Here is a 17,847-nt window from a genome sequence, read left to right on the forward strand (position 1 = left end):
GTTTCTTAAATGCGGACTTATCTAGGTCTCGAGCAGAGAAACTAAGAAATTTCTAACTTATAGTGAACGTTGCTATAAAGAGGGAGAAATAAATTGATGTCGGTGGAGATTTTTTTAATAAAAAAATCCATATATTTACATGATAACACAGGAACTCCACGGAGAGCGTACAACAATCACATACATAATATTTTCAAGTTATTAACAATTGAATGTGATTGTGTTTCAAATATACTTTTCATGAGCCTTGATTATGCTCATCGTCGCTAGACGGTAAGGACTGGTTAACCATGATCGTTATAGCATCGCTGGGTTGCAGCCAGGTCCTCGCGTTACGCTCAATTTTCGGCGAACATGTTGAAATTTCTGCTATTGGCGTTTCTGAAATGCATTCAGATGGATATATCTTAAAGCATTCACCTGTCCATTTAATTATTTATGTTGCAAAATTTAATGATCAAAAATACAAATTCTTACTGGAAATAGTTTTCTTTTGAACATTCATTCTTCGAAAGAATATTACTTGACATAAAAAAAATTTCCACGAGATATACTTTCATAATGCTGAATATACATTTTTCATTATTTAATGAATATTCATGCTGAATATTCATTATTTAAAGTTATTTAGAGCACATAAGATAAGTTTTCAGAGAAGATAGAATAGTTGATTTTTACTTTCCTGAGACATACATTTGAAAAATACAACTTCGAAAGCGCGATATTTTCGTAAAATATTTCATACATCACATTTTGTAATAATTTTTTTTTTAACTCGAGTCGAGACGAAATCGCTCCGGCTCCAATTTTCAGTGACAAGCGAGGAGAGCTGTGACAAGTGCTGTGAGATGACAAGTGAAAATTGATACGTGACTGTTAGTAGGTTGATTTATGAAAATGGCACGGAGTATGCAACCGCGATGTTTCACCCGTGATAACAAGGTCTCTCTCTCTCTCCTCTTTTCGCGTTTTTAGATTTGCAACTTTATTTTTAGTTTTTTTCCAAAACGACAAATGTATAGGTATACATGCTTACCTGGCCTCTCTATTTGATGCGGCGATGCCGATGAATCTGGAAACTGAACGTGCTTCCTTGATACGCGACTCCCGGTAGGACTCTTCTCCGATAACAGAGGATTGTGACACGTTGTGGGACTCTGAGTCGGTGTTGCTTTTGTCTCATTGGTTACGCCTCTTCGTGAACTTAGGCAGGACGTGGTGGCGGTCGTTGTCGGTGGTTGAGTTACATATCTCACTACTGGAACCTTCAAAGGGTACTGCATGAGACATAAATGTGTATTGTACGGTGACAAAGTCTTGTTTGTAGAAACGTGGATTTAGCGAGCAACGAGAGAGGTTGCTCGATAAGAGGCTTAAAAATTATAATATATTGGCGTTTTATAAGAATTACCGAGAATTTCTGTTTATATGAGGATAATAATTTGAGGAAAGAATTCAATGCGACGCTTCCTTTCGACGTAAAAGGGAGGTTACAAATATATATAACGGAATCTAACAGACGATCGATTCCCTTAGGATTACGGGATAATTGACGTAACATAGTTGCTACAGATATTCCCTTCATTACTTTCTTAGTTTCAATCGTGTTTTTATTTTTCAGATTTTAGACTTCAACTATATAAAACTATATTCTTATTTCGTTTTTTATTATCACTCGCTATTATGGGGAGTCACAAACATCTGAATGATTAGTTCGGGAATCGTCTTAGATCTTACAATTAGTTGTTTGCGAACTACCTCAACACGTGAATCCGATAGCTACATTTGTTAGACAAAATGTATGCAATATGGCTGAATAATTTCACTCAACTTTTCTCTTATCCCATTGTTCTTTCCTCTGGGTAACTTTCGGAATACTGACCCTGTATTCGTAATCGTGCGCTGCGGTGCCGCGACCAGCTGAATATTCCTGATACTGCGAGATGACACATAATAGCGAGTATATCTGTAATAATATCTGTACTCAGTGTCGCGCGCGAGAGAGATTTTATACAATGCATAAATGCATAAATTTTGCATATTTAGTTGTTTTATAGATGGTTTACTAATCCTTCGTTTCTTTTTATTTATATTATTTCATGGAAAATATATATTTTTTTTACATTAACTTATATAATTATTTGTGAGGTAGAGATCATACACCACAATTTTATAAGTTTGAAATAATTTTAAGCGAGTGTATTAGCTCCCAATTATTTTAATTGTGATGAATACATGCAATTATTTGTCAAATGTACTCACGTTTAAGCAAAGTAGAAAGAAATTTAACGTGTAGAGCATAAGTTTCGTTGGATTGAAATCAGGCTGTAACAGATCAATTTTACAGAAATTATACACACAAGCTTTATTTCATGTAAGTATACAAATGCATTTAAAAACTTTCACAACGATTTGAAAAAAGACGTAACCATATTTATGTACGTCTGTCTTTTGTTAAACGCATTTTCTATGATTTATTTTAAAAGACTGCCAAGTTTAATTTTAGTATTTTTCTTGTAAAGAACAGCGATAAAATAGTTACGAGCCTTTCAAGCGGTTTTACTCATAAATTCCAATCGTTACAAAACGAGAGAGAAAATAAAAAAAAACAAGTGGAAGCTAAAAAAGGTAAAAAGTAAAATGTATTTTATATATCACACAAGAAATTTTATTAAAACCGGGTGACAACAAAATCCAAAAAGAAGTTTATTGCAAAGTTCCCTAAACTTCATAGAACGTGACATTTGATTAATTATAAATTCAACATAAGATGCAGTCTGAATATATGAAGCAAATATTGACTTTAAAAAAATCGTATACTCGAGAATAGGCGTAACTGAAGGAGGTTTACTCCTGTGAGCTTGTTTTCAAACTTACGCCTCTTTTCTGTCAAACTTTCAAACTAGTTCTTACTTTCACACTGTTAAATCTATATTGTCAAACTGAACCTTGTTTAAGTCGCAACTGCTCCTACTTAATAACTAGTTATTTTGAACTAAAACAATATAGTTATTTTTAAATAAAACAATGGAATATAACCCAAATTTAAGTTAAATTTAAAATGTTTTAAATTATTTAACTCCATTATTTTAGTAAAAAAGAACTATTTATTAAGTAAGAGCAATAGCGACTTAAATAAGATTCAGTTTGACACTATAGATTTAACAGTGCAGAGAGCTTTCGTCGAGCCGATTTTTACCGAGGAAAAATAACTTACTGATGATATATCGTAGGATGTAGTGGAGCATTACAGTTTCATATCAGTTAACCAGCGATAATCGGACCATTATTAGTATATCAAATATTTTAGACAATTCATAAGAAGATAGGTTTGTAAGGAACACGGGTTCTTTTACGTTCCTCACGTGCAATCATAAGAAATCAATTATTATTACGCCAAAGTGTGTTTAAATGTGGGAAAATATAGTCTAAACTCACTGAGACGAAGAAGAGATACAAGGAATGTGCTACGTCGATGATGCCGCACGTGATGACTGCGACGATCCATGGAATCAGCAGCATCTTGCGATCCTGAAAACAGTTATTTGTGTTAAAACAAACGGCAGCTTGTAAAAGAGAGGTAACTCATGTCTGTACAGAGAAATAAATTTTTTCTGAATAATCGCTTTAGTATAAAAACTTTATTAAAATGGAAACGTAATATTGTATCAACGTAAAATTTTTTAATAAATATTTATTCTATACCGCACTGCCCGTAACCATCGCACTACACGGAATACTCAGAATTTTAATTATGTGCATTTTTTCGTTAACAATTCTTTGATAAAATAATAAAAAGAAGCGCGATGTGTGCTAACGAAGATTTCTCTAATATAAAATGCAATATGTAGGGGTAACGCGGCAAGTATATTTGTTTCCGTCATATTAAACATCCTTTGTAACGCACGGAAAATGTATTCACCACGTTATCGGTATCTCCCGTCATTAATATTCATGACTGTGTATACTTATACATTACGTTCCTTTCGCGCGAACGTTATAGCTTGTTTTGTTAATGATATTCGTCGTAGTGTCAAGCAAGTACTCAGAATAATTAAGACTCTTAACGTGTTCTCTCGCTCCCAAGTTTTTTTTTGCAGGTCCGCCCACGTGAGTTACGATCTTTATCGCTCATAATAATATCGCGCACGCAAAGCGGATTATGTATCACGCTATTGGCAGCTTATATGTTAAAAGCATAAAAAATCTCGCTCAATAGAGAAGCAATGTATCGATACTATAGCTTGGAAAAAAATTAAAAATAAAAGATTAATATACGTTGTTATATGTATGTTTTTATCATAATTATAACAAATAAATAAAAGTTAAAAACTTTTAAATTTAATTGAAATCTTCATACACTTGAATATTTATCTGATTATGCTGTTTAAGAATTATATTTTAAAAGTACAAAAATAATCCAGAAGCTAATTAGAAAAATTGTGCTCTACATTATCTGATACTATATTTAAAAACGTGTTAAAATCATGACAATAACGAGCTAGAAACTAATAAAAAAAAATGGGGAAAAGTTTTGTCAAAAGCCTCAGATATTACTAAACTTATTAAAAATAGTTTATAAATTGTTTACTCAAACGTCCATTCTACGTTGTCTAATGGCACGTATCTCTCGGGAATAACGCGTGTGCGTCATACCTGTGTAGCTTTTCATACACGATCCATACGGGAGCAGCGATAATACAGTTTTATCACGTGCCAAGTGGGAGCGAAAATCTCTTCTACTGCATTCTCATAGGGTTGAGTTTAGTTGCAAATGTAATAGATAATAAATGAAAATGGCCACAAGAGTCTACATTTCGAGTAAGAGAGAGGTAGACAAAAGGTTTTCGTATTATATGCGCAGAGCAATAGGATGCAAATTTGGCTGTTCGGTTAAACGTAATATAGAAGTTGTAATAGAAAATGTTTACAAAGATTATCACGGGATTATAAAATAATAGAACGGGAAAAAATTTAATAATTAATATTAGACAATTTCCTACCTAATATTAATAACAGAGCCTAATGCAACAATCTAATGTAACAATAGAAACGGAAACAATCGGAATTCTACTGCATTTCCAAAATTGATCTGCCGTATCTCTCCGCAACGATTAAAAAAAAAAAAAACATAAAGAATGGAATCATTTTGTGTGACGCGTACCGTCATAATCACTCTAAAATTTCGCCCTACCTTGTATAAGCCGTACAAAAGAAGGAGACTGCACAGCACGCCGCAGCAGGAGCAGATAAGCAGCATTCCGTTGAATTGAACCGTCGCTGAAGCAATGTAAGCAATACAATATCGTTTAAGCGAAGCCGACTACTTTAAATGTATAAGGACAATTCCTGCATGCGCGAATGAATCGTAAACTTCGTTTCGATCGAGACCCGAGAAACTTTTGTGCGGAGCGGAAAGAATTAGATACCGTTAACTCACACTATAATACCATCTACTTGCTATCTACTGTCTATACTTACCCGGCGATATGGTCCCTGATTCCAGAAAGCTAGACGATTCCGGTAGGGAAACGATCCCCTTTAAGTACTGACTCTCCTCCCGAAGGATCGCGCCGGTAGTCGACGCTAACAACGTGAAGTATATCTAGAGTATGAGAACCGAGGGGGAGGATTGTTATTAATTTATATTGATAAAACACGCGGCGCGTTAAAACGCGATAAAATCCGCTCGACAACGTAAAATCTCGCGAGTGCCAAACTCACGAAAAACTTTACGCGTCATCGAGACGTCGCCTATTAAATATGCATTAAGATTCAATTTACTTCAGTAAAATCATTGATTAAGATTGATTTAACGTCATTATAATGAACGTTAATTAAACTTTGGTAGAAAATTTCTCTATATTTTATTAGTGTATAAACGATTCGCTCTGCATAATGCATTCGATATATCCACTCGCATACAAGCGTCATTAACATTCGCGATTTAATCTTTTCCCATTGTGTCGCACATTTGATTGGGTAGATCTATACTCGATCCCGGTTTTCAGGCTACGCATCGATATTTTAGATATCGATTTTACGGGGGCGGGGAAAGTAGAGAGAGAGAGAGAGAGAAAGAGAGAGAGAGAGAGAGAGAGAGAGAGAGAGAGAGAGAAAAGGGGAGCGGAAAGAGAGGGAGACAAAAGGCGGATGACGCGAGCTCGATGTCCAAAGGATAATTCGATTTCGCATCGGTAAGCTCGGTGGCAATCCTGTCGGCAATTTACGGGGCGGAGGACACACATACATGCCCGTCGCAATAATCCGAGTTAGTTTAATTCGGGGTAGGTCATCGGCAGGGGTGATCTCTCGTCGATGGTATCCAATTCTACGCGGGCGTCTCGTGGTCGGCGACCACGATAATTCTCCGATAAACGCGAAACATCCCCAACTTTCCACCACCAACCTCCGCTTCTTTTCTCCCTCGCACGTCAACCCGAGATAATTGCGCGCCACAAGTGTCCATGACGCGTAATTTCTACACGAAAAGAACGATTTCGTTGAAAGACCTAAAAGTTTTGCTAAAACCAGATCTGAAAATAATTTTTTATTGAATCATCAAAATAATTTGTTGGAAAACTGCATGATAAGTATTGCTATAAAACGTTTGATATTCTAGCAATCATTTTGACTTTCGCACAAAATAATTTTGATTATTAAACAAAAATTATTTTCAGATAATCTGGATTCAGCAAAATTGTTCTTTCCGCGTGTATTCTATTTGCAAGAAGGTATAGGAGAGGCGTGGATTGCGTCGCTTTGTGAAAGACGGAAGATTTCGGATATTACAATTTTTTTCGCGAATATATTCGCGGCGCTCTCTTTTAGCCCCCGCTCGATCCAATTATTTAAATTCACATATTCCTCTTGTCAGTCGCGATTTTCATCCGCCGATATTACGATATATTGCGAGACGTAAAACCAAATCAGTCCGACGCGCGAATCTAATATCGCGCTATAATTAACGAATTAATACCAGGCTTTGCACGATCCGATACGTCGAAACACGATCACATTGGTGCGCGAGCCGCGAATTTGAAATGTCGAGAAACGTTAAATCGTAAATTATGCATTCGAATTTAAAACGCCGCGCGTGAGAAGCATAGGTGCTGCAAAGTGCATTTACATTAGATTTCTGTCGACTTGGATTTGAGTCAAATCACGGACTAAGTTTATCAGACTACGCATTGGAGATTGAGGATTGCGAATTGACAATTAGAATTTGACACAGATAATTTTAATTTTAATCCATTTCGTTCTAAAATCGTAAAATTTGTAAAATTTGTAAAATTTCGTCAATTCGCAATTTTCATTCTTCTGCGTAGTTGATAGACTTCACGGTAGCAACCTCTAATTTTTATTAAACCGCAATTGTTTCGAGATAACGCCCAGAATTGTATCCAAAGGAGAAAATCTACTCAATAATGCTACAAATGCTTCGAAACATTTAATTGACCAATCAGAAGAAAGAATTATACTATAATAATACTATATAGTCAATTATAATTAACCAAACAACGAATTAGTTTAAATCATAAAATTAAAATTATTCTTAAAATAAAATTAAAATAAATTTTATTCATAAGATTAAAATTAAAAAATAGTAATATGTAGAGGCTAATGAGCCGAGCTGGATATTCGTGCTGTTATCGTTTGGCTTATTAGATTACATGACTTTCTTTACGTAACATCGTATCTTAATTTCATCGTATTCTTATTTTACGTAACGTCGTATTTTTCAAATAATATACAATAAAAGGACTAACTATAACCAAGCTGAATATACTTGCTAACAATGTATATTAAAATAGATAGACAACGATCATGTCAAACTATAAATATGCCAACAACACGCTTTAATAAGTACAAATATTTCGACCCTAAAATTAGTGATCATCCTCAATGAATTTTAATAACAAACTTAACAATCAATATTAAAAAATTGCTCATACACATTTGTCATTATTTTTTGACAGGTACACGGAGAGAATTTTCTTTCAAAATTTACCCTGAAAATCATGTTAATTGTGAGACAATATAGTATTTAGGTAAATTTTACTGTGCACTACAATAAATTTTACTGCGAAATCTTATTGTAGTGCACAGTAAAATTTGCCTAAATACCATATTGTCCCATAATTAACGTGATTTGCAGGGTAAATTAAAAAAAAAATTCTTTCCGTGTATCTTTTGATATTTTCGTCTTCAATATTTTTATTATGTGTACCTAAAATATAACTCGGTTCATTAGTATTTAGTCCTTATATCATTACATATCTTTCAAAGGCTTGAAATACCTATTTAAAAGCTCAAAATATTTAAAATGCTTCAAATATTCGTAGCATTAAATGGATTGTAGCCCGAGACAAGTCCGTGTCGTGTTTTCGAGCCGGGATTTCTCCGAAGTGACGAAAAAACCCCGGCGGAAAAAACGTAAACAAATAGTCCTCGTCGCGCGAAATTCTCGGAAAGCGATGCCTGGGCGCGGGGCGAGCGAAACTGCACACGGCACGCGAGCAGGGTGCTGCAGGCGGGCGAGCGTACCCGCGCGCCCCGGCAGTCCGCTCGTGCCTTCGCGGCCGCCCGCCCGGCCTGGCCGTCAGATCGCGGTCGATCGCGATCGCTCCGCTCTTCTCGCCCGTCCCCGTTCAATTCATTCGCAGTGAGTTTCGCGCCTTTCGCGACGGTCGATCGCCCCGGCCGGCGACGTTCGCGGGCGGACGTGCGATCGACAGCGTTGTTCGATACGCTCGATCGGAGTGACGAGCCGCGCGAGTCCCGGTTCGGTCGAATCGCCATTGTTTCTCGCTCGCGCGTCAATCGGCGAGCCTTGCATTATACTTGACGTGTAACATACGGAGTAGCACCGAATTTCAGTAGTTTATAGTTTAACGCCTGACGTATATATGCGCGCGTAATGTACCGCGGGAGTGCCGCGGTTCGGTGACGGGCTCGGTGCGTCAATCGGCGCGGACGAGCAGGCATTTTAGCGAGCGTCGCTCGAAATTCGTTGGGTCGAGTAGACGCCGCGGAGTTTATCGGAGAGAGTCCGTCGAAATCCGTTGGAGTTTGTGTACTCGTACGCGGGCATCTCGCATCGTCCCGGATCATCGTGCGGGGATACCGCGAGAGAATCATCGGGTTAAGGATCTCCGTGAGATCACCGCGAGAAGGATCACGAGGATGAAAGGTTATCGCTGTCCGTGGTTTTGAGTAACGGTCGAGCTATGCGCTCGCGCGTCCGCCATGTTCGTCGTCACGTAATCGCGTGATTTTTCGAACTTTCCGTCGAAAAGCGCGAGCGGAACGGGACGGCGTCGCGCGCCAGGATTATCACCATGGCATGATTTCGTTGATTTTTAATTAGTGATTTTTTTTGAGTTTTTTCGTCGAACGCGTAAACAAATATCCTCGTCGCGCGAAATTCTCGGAAAGCGATGCCTGGGCGCGGGGCGAGCGAAACTGCACACGGCACGCGAGCAGGGTGCTGCAGGCGGGCGAGCGTACCCACGCGCTCCGGCAGTCCGTTCTTGATCATATATTATACGATGTTATATTAATTAATTATTATATTAATGCGATATTATATAAATTAATTTCTATATATGCTTGCTGCGAGTAAAACACATTTTCGCGATTTTCGTAATTCGGACTATATACGTGCGCGTTTTAGGAGATTTGAGGATTGCGAATTCAAGCTGATTAGAATTCAATTAGAATAAAACGGATTGAAATTAAAATTATCTAATTAGTCAAATTTTAATCCGCAATTTGCAGCTCTCAGGCTCCGATGCGTTATAGTCTGTTACGGAGTTTAATAGGAGGTCTGCTCTAAGGTATCTGTTCCTCAGGTACTACGTTAGATATATCATGTTTTGGACTTTCCGCACTTGGAAAACAGGCAGGTATTATAATTAGACGTCGGGGAGAAAATATAAAGAGAAAGATGAAGAGTGCGAAAGAGTCGGTTACGAAGAAAAAAATTCTTAAATTATTTCATGTTTATTTACATTTATACATTAAAATTATCTACGTATTTAATTCCTTTGCTTTTAATTATTTTATTTATATAATTAAAAAAAAGGAATCTAAAGCTCACGTTCTCGCTCGCGACGTTCACCGCGCCGGAAATCGAACTCGGCGAAATATTAATGCGTCGGGTCGGGAAGTCGGAATCTGCGAGTGATCGTCGACGGGGCGATTCAACGAGTGAATTTGCGATCGCGCGTGAATAAGACAAAATGCGTGATAGCATGCGGAAGAGCCTGCAGATTTCGTAACCCCGGGGAATGCCATGCCGCGCGCGGAATAACGGAACCGAAAATCTAGCTCGGTGTATGCACGCTCGTGCGTGCGCGCGCGCGCGCGTGTATGTGTGTGTGTTCGTGCGTGTGTGTGTCCGCCCGCGCGCGCGAGTGTGTATGCACAGTGCTTAATTAAGCGTATGCCGATGAGAGGATGGCTGGAGAGGAAGGATTAATCGGGAGCACGAAGGAAACGGGATACAGCAAACACGGAACGGCTATCAAGCAGTCGAGTTGACGGATGACATCAACAGCGGTGAGTGAATATTTGTTTTCATTCGCGCGAATGCGCCGCGATCCGAATCTTTTCGCGGTGATTCGTTTTCACACTCTCAGGTATATATCGCCCAGAATGTGACACACTGGCGGCTGGCGGCGGCGACGATAAAAATATATACATACGTTATAACCGCGCGCGAGAATATTTCAACGTTTCGGCGGGCCACGATCGACACGATCGATTGATAATTCATTAGATCTCCTGCGACGGTCTTACTGCGCCACACGTCGAATCTCTCTTGCTGAAGATATATTTAAGTAATTTATACGTCGTGGAAATTTTTACGCTTCGCGGACGTTGAAAAGTTAATTCGACAAAATTTAATGCACTTGGCAATCGTAACCAGACACGATCGATTCTGCCGGTAATCTATAATTAACGCGTCGTTAATTCGTCTTTTTCCACGGAGCGCGCGTTGATCTAATAATATATAAATTCAACGCGTCGCGCGCTTGACTGCTCTTCGTTGAAAATGTCACGTCGCGACGCCTCTACTGCGCGAACTTTTGACAAATTTGCAGAGACGCGGGTCGAAGCGGTCGGAGCTTAGCGCGGAGTTTTTCGAGCTGACACTTTCGGGCTGAAAGGATCAAAACGGCGTTGGGAGAGGCGGGGGAGGACCACTCGTGATCGTTCTCTATTAGATAAACAAATTTCCCAAGGGTTTATGGTCGGAATTTCTCTCTCTCTCTCTCTCTCGCTCTCTCGAGGTGTTTGTTCGCAGATAGGATAGGAGCGTATGCGCACGATCCGAAGCACGAAACTTGCTTACACGGCGTAGTATTAATTAACACTATACGACCGAGAGTCGCAGCAGAGCGTATCAGCGACGCTTTCGGGTCGCTCCTGAATTAAATGTAAAGTCGGATGACATATTATATCGTCGTGGCTCTCTGCTACGTCGCGTCGCGCAGATTGTTGCGCGAGATGCGGTTTAACATTTTCGCGACCGCGAGCTTCGGTCATGCGTGACTCGCTGTGACAGCATTAAGCACAAGTTGTTAAGGAGAGTTCGCGCTGAATGCCGCTGCGAATAAACACTAAACTCGTACGGTCGAAAAAAGCATCCGCGGAAGCAGGACGAGAGCGTCGATTCGAATTGCGTTCCGCGAGAAGATATATAATTTCATCCCGTGACGATAAAAACTAGCGGAAAAAAAATAGGAGAGATAGTAAAGTTCAGGATGACAAGCCACCGGGGAAACTCTATTGAACAATCGATCGGAACTGCTCGGCTACTTACCTCATTATTTTATGCTAATTTATGTGAGAGCGCGCGTTTTTACCTTCGAGTACCTTTTGCATCGCATTGACCTTTTCGGAATTTATCATTGCTTACGTATCGAATGCCGAGTATCAAAACCAAATTACGATGTCAATTTCACGTCTACAAGGAAGATGTTTAATTGAAATTGAGGAGACAAGGAGCCGTGAGACGATAATTCTCTCTTTTGTTCCGCAAGTTCAATTTATTACTCCGTTATTCTTCCTTTCTAATTTAAAAGCGTATTTCTATTAAAATACACGTCGTGCGTTTGCGCTAAAAGATCACTCCCTTGACTCGAGGGGGTGCGTAATAAATCTTCAAGTTTTGCGCGCGCGCGAATACATTTTGTATTGTAATTATTTGTAATTTTTACGTAAATATCTATTGCGGGAAATTACAACAAATTAATCGCTGTTAATTGCTCCAACCGCTTCTCGTTCAATAATATTATTTTAATGCGCAAATTGACTGGCGAACGCAATTAATCATCTCGACATGTCGAGTGTCCAAAATGGATTTTCCCGGTCGAGTGCAATAGACTCTCGAATCTCGAGTGCCTGTTTTTGTTAATGTTCTGCGCACCATTAAAAGGGTTTCGGAGGTGCCGGGGCCGCTAAAACTGCGCGCCGGTGAAAGTAGAGGGGAAAAAAAGGCAAAAAAGAAATGTGTCTCGAAGTTAAGTTGCGGTCCCTTCCGCCTCGCGCCTCGCCACGTTTTTGGTATCCACGAATTGCTGACGGAGCATATTGCGCGCCGCAACCCTCGTTTTAGGCCCGTATTTATTTATATGGTAGTCACCCGTATTTCGTTTTATAGATCTATATATACCAAGCATGCCAAACTTTTATTAAATCTCCTAAATCGCGGTAACATCAATTTGACCTTGCGTAAAAATCGGTTGAAAAATGCAATATTCTGTCACGCCGCGCCGTATCGCCTCTCACTATTAACTTCGGAATTTTTGTTTCTTTTTCTCTAGCAAAAACGCGCGATCGTTAAATACAGTAGTATCTACCGTGGGACGAAAGTTCGAATCGACAATAATTAATTTTCGATGAAAAAGAAATCTGTACATTCTGGCGACAAACCGAGAGAGAGAGAAAGAGAGAGAGGAGAGTTAAAGCTTAAGATTGGAAATGTAGTTGGACTTGTGTCTTTCGTATCAGCCAATTAAAGCAGGTAGTTAGCGACGCGATCAGATAATCCTAAACCTCGTGGTGGAAAATCGATGCTGGTGGTGATGCAGATTATGCAACGAGATCGTTGTAATTAGCGTTCTGTGGATGAATAAAATTAACAGAGTTAAGCAACTGGAGCGTGTTTTTCGGATTCCCGGAATATATACGCTTCCAACGTATATATTTCGCGATAACGATCACAGCGATAACACAATAGTCGTGAGACGACGTCTACGTATATGCGGTCTGACGTCACAGATTGAAAAGCGACAACGAAAGAGATGCTGTTTTTTCGTTTAGAAAATAATAATCGATAAAGAAAGGTTCATGAGAACGAACAGAGGCTACGGTCCGCTTGATGCTTCAAATGCTTTGGAGAATTTTTTGATTGGTCAATTAGTAAAAATTCTTTCTTCCGATTGGTCAATCAAATGCTTCGAAGGATCTGAAACGTCAAGTAGACCGCACCCAGAGATGAGATCTCGGAATTCGAGCAATTATGGGACAAAAGTATCCGGACTGTTCGGTGCACGGAAAGAACAATTTTGCTGAGTCCAGATCTGAAAATAATTTTTGTTCAATAATCAAAATAATTTTGTGCGAAAGTCAAAATGATCGCTAAAATATCAATACGTTTAATAGCAATGCTTATCAGTTTTAACATTCCAACAAATTATTTTGATGATTCAACAAAAAATTATTTTCAGATCCGTTTTCAGCAAAATTTTTAGACCTTTCAATAAAATCGTTCTTTCCGTATACGTTTAATTTTCTTCGCTCTAAAACCGCACCGACAAATGATTGTTGCGCAACTTTTACTTTTACTGTAATGTTTCGCAGGCATCATTAATTTCCAAGATCCCATTTAATTACGCAAACCTGTTGGACAACAGTTTAATGAAGTTTGCTCTGCGGTTATTTCATTTAATTCTATTCACCCTCTGTAATCCCGTGGCGGGAAGAACTCTCACAATGAGGACGTTTTGAGCTGTGATAATTGCGTATATAGGTACATATTGCTGCAAAGTGAGCAGGATCGATATTTTTGCGCGAGATACCGTTGATATGCGAAATTTGTTCTGCACGCCGGAAATTAAACTCTTCAACCACGGTTTTATTTTTACCCGAATGTACCGTGAAATCTCTACGCTCGAAAAGCAATAATGTTTCCTACGTCTACATTTTAGGCAAAAATGGAAACTCTAAACATACTCTCAAATTAATAATATTGAAGTGAAAAAAAAATAAATTTACGTGTATATATATATATATATATATACGTAAATTTATTTTTTTTTCACTTCAATATTATTAATTTGTATATATATACATATATACACATTATTGATCAAATTTTTTACGAGGTAAAGATAAATCCTTTTTGATCGTCGAAAAGAGGAAATTGCAACGCTGCAATATATAGTATACACATTTTGAGAACTGAACAAGTTTTCGAGTATTCGTAGCGATTCTCTTCACAATTCTCTTCGAAAGCTTTCGACCATATTGCGAAATAAAGCTGTTTCTATTTTTTTTCCCCCTCGATCGTTCCATTAGTTTTTCGCGGAAGACCGACTAAAAGATCTGCCGTGTATAAATGTGCGTTTAAGGAGAATGTATATACACACGCGTATATCTATATATGCCTGAAATATGTATATAATGTATCAGATATACTCATACATTTTGACCAGATTGATACATGCCCAAGACCCAAGAGAATGTGCTGATCAATAATTGTTACTCGGTTCAATGATGCAACTGGACTACACGTCCCGTGCGATGAAATGTCCCATATTATTAATAGACTGCTGATTGCATTAATGATAGAATGTCCGATAGTGCGTGCTATTTTTACAGCTGCATTAGCAAATATAATTTAGATTGTCTGTCTCGCACTATTGTTATTTTTACCTATTTCACTTCCAATGCCTCAGAAATCGTCCTGTCGTAATAATTAATCATGTTATTTGTAAATGTCATTTTTTTTATCACTTATATGATGCTTTATTTTATTTTGCGAAGAAGTATGATATACGGATATATCAGTATAATGATATACGAGGAATAGTATGTTTTTATTTATTTTATGAGAAAAATATTTATTGTTATTAGATTCTCATATATTTTGTTTTGCAATATTTTATAGTTTACATTAATATTATCTTATTAATTTGTTGTGTTAATTTGTTGTACAAATTTGTCATATCTTGTTTAAAAAAAGATTTTCTTAGTTTTCATCGGACTTTTCGTCGACAAAGGAAATTAAGTATTTATCGGATTATATAGATAAACAATTAGTCTACAAAAGTAATTTGTCACATATAAAATGTAAAAAATATATTTTTATATTTTTTAAAAGATTATATTTTTTTAAATATAATATTTTCCATATATGAAACTGGAGCACGCGCGCGTAAGTTCGTACAGCTATATGAAATAGTGAAGTGTAATATAAACACTATAATATATAACATTTTAAAATTTTTCGCAAGTTATGAAAAATCAACTTGTGATTTACTGATTTAGATATATTTAATAAAAAAGATTTGAAAAGAAAAATAATTGAGATGTTTTTGAAACATTAAAACGTGTTTTATATTTTCATCTTTCATTTCTTTAGATAGCTTTGCTTATGATATCTTGGAAATATATATATCGCAGACATTGTTAGGAAAGCTGCGGGATTTCAATCAAGCGTTGGTTGCATCGCGGTCGTGATGTCACCGTTATTCGGTTTAGCTGTAACTGCTATAGCAGTTATCATTCAGTAAAGTTTCGTTGTGCTTTAAGAGTACTTTCTCGTTGATGTACAGCAATGTCATATTTGATTCGGGAAATGGTTTGACGTAAATATTGCGGTAAAAGTTACGCGCATAAATTGTGCGATTGCAAAATTTTTATGTAATTGTATTACGAAACCACATATTTGCCACGGTATGTATCGCAACGTGACAGTTTTTCCGACACACATGTGTATCTAAAAAATATTGACGAAAAAAACAATATTTTAAAATTCGAGTGCTTTATTACAGTTTATTACTTTTCAATTTTTTTTTTACTTGTAGGAAGGGAGAAATTTGATCTTTTACGTCGCTAAAGTCCATTAATCATTACCGGGGAAATGTATGATTTATTATTGACTCATACTACTTGTTTTGTCTGGCGGCCCGAATAAGAGTGGAGGAATCAATCAATTAAAGATGTGTACGCACAGCTATTGTCGTTCTTACCAGACAAACAACGTTAGGCGAAACAATGGCAAAAGTGATTATTGCTAATTATTATATAATATTATTGCTCTCATATTGAAACGTGAAAGCTTTGTGCATACAAATGTATCTACTTTAAAAAATTAGCAGCCTTACTAAATTATTCGTTTACGAGCCTGTAAAAAGCAAAGTTTAAGATGTTATACATTGAAGCAGGGTGAAAAACTCAATTTTCTAAATTGGAAAAAAAACGAATTTAAAATTTTATCTTATACGTTAAAGAAATCGGTATAAGAAAAAGTTAAAATTTTTTAATATCATTTCATGTTACAATAAATATACGAAGATTAGCTTATACATGAAGATTTTTCTAAAATATCTAAAAAAAAAATATTTAAAGAGAGAAAGCGTGCCCAAAGATTCATATTCTGTTCAACTAAATGCACGGAGAACAGCGCACGTAGAAAATTTAATTTTCATTCATTTTGGCGTATACCTGCCACTAATTCCGTTCGCAAGCATTCAAGGCGATAAATCGCGATGTACTCACTATGGTGTAAATGGCACAGGCGTAGCTGCCTCTGCGTACGGACTGCCAGCAGCAACAGGACTGCATGATAGCCATGCTGCGAGCACATGGATCTTATCTCGCGAAATTCGGAAACGGGCGGTAATCCGACCGTTTGTCTCGCGCGGTTGGAGACGCGAAAATTCTCCCGCCGCGCCGGCGGAATTTCAACGGGCGCAGCTTCTTACGTCGCGGTCGATCGAAAGTTGTAAACGGGGAGCATCATTGCGCCGCGCGGGAGGCTCGGATGCGAAGTCGAGATAGGAGCAACGAGATCGCGCGGGAACGGCTCGGCGCCGACTGCCGGGTGCGTTCCTCTCTCGCGAAATTCCCTCCTCTGGAGTTATCTCGCCGCGCAAAAAGCCCACCGGCGGTGACGCCTGCGCAATTGTCTATAATAACCCATCGCCTATATATGTGTGTGTACGCGCGTGTATATATACTTTCTTATATATTATACACATGTATACACATAGGACACTTTTGTAGCCGCGAACACGATCCGTTGACACGTATTGTATTACCAGAAAGAAAAACGCAGAATTGAGTCGCGGAAAAGTGAGGTACTCGAGATACGCGGGCGGAACGTTCTCTGTTTCTCTCCCTCCTACTGGCAATGGGAAAACTTATTTGCGTAACAAGGTTTCCATCGAGGGCCGTCTAAGATTTTTATAATTATTTTTATAATTATTCGCAACTCGCTGTCGAGTATTTTAGTTATTTTAACGGATCCGGTGTATGCATTGCTGCGAGCCACACAATTATTTCGCTCTTTTCACGAAAACAAAAGTAAATAAAAAAAAGGATTTATTTTATAATTATTTTAAAAGGCAGCAACGTTTAGTGATGCAATTCAGATACGTGCGTTAACATGTGTATTTTTAATCGTGTTCTAAAACGTATTGTTTTTTTTTATCGCGCTTCAAATACGATTTTCATAATTAGCGCGTATTGCAGAAACGATATTTTCTTCATTATAAAGTTTATAACAATTGCCAGTAGTTTTGAATTGTGCCGAACTAAAATAACTTTGTT

The 17,847-nt window shown here is 37.9% G+C and overlaps 1 protein-coding gene across 5 annotated transcripts; it reads right to left on the minus strand.

Moving 5' to 3' along the window:
- Positions 1-99: 99 nt before the first annotated feature.
- On the minus strand, positions 100-17,111 carry LOC105456499. 5 transcript variants are annotated; one of them, XM_011700586.1, is made up of 8 exons: positions 16,795-17,111; positions 5,482-5,605; positions 5,195-5,280; positions 3,439-3,531; positions 2,263-2,325; positions 1,883-1,966; positions 1,037-1,265; positions 100-381 (listed from the first exon to the last, which is right to left on the minus strand). In XM_011700586.1, exons 1-8 carry the CDS (start codon positions 16,867-16,869, stop codon positions 239-241), a joined length of 897 nt encoding a protein of 298 aa, XP_011698888.1. In that variant the 5' UTR covers positions 16,870-17,111; the 3' UTR covers positions 100-238. The 5 variants fall into 5 exon arrangements, with proteins under 5 accessions (XP_011698888.1, XP_011698887.1, XP_011698886.1 ...); XM_011700585.1 differs by having other exon boundaries at positions 1,037-1,277; XM_011700584.1 differs by having other exon boundaries at positions 1,832-1,966.
- Between the last annotated feature and the right edge of the window lie 736 nt (positions 17,112-17,847).

Source organism: Wasmannia auropunctata, unplaced genomic scaffold, assembly GCF_000956235.1.
Source record: "Wasmannia auropunctata unplaced genomic scaffold, wasmannia.A_1.0 LD335650.1, whole genome shotgun sequence".
Taxonomy (NCBI): Eukaryota; Metazoa; Arthropoda; class Insecta; order Hymenoptera; family Formicidae; genus Wasmannia; species Wasmannia auropunctata.

What these genes read in the sequence shown, in the direction of transcription:
- LOC105456499 (XM_011700583.1), bottom strand. Translation starts at nt 16,869, where the DNA reads ATGGCTATCATGCAGTCCTGTTGCTGCTGGCAGTCCGTACGCAGAGGC. An exon ending in ATCAGGGACCATATCGCCGG is followed by an intron (nt 5,281 to 5,481) that starts GTAAGTATAGAC and finishes ACATTGCTTCAG; the next exon opens with CGACGGTTCAATTCAACGGA. An exon ending in GCATCAAATAGAGAGGCCAG is followed by an intron (nt 382 to 1,036) that starts GTAAGCATGTAT and finishes AATGCATTTCAG; the next exon opens with AAACGCCAATAGCAGAAATT.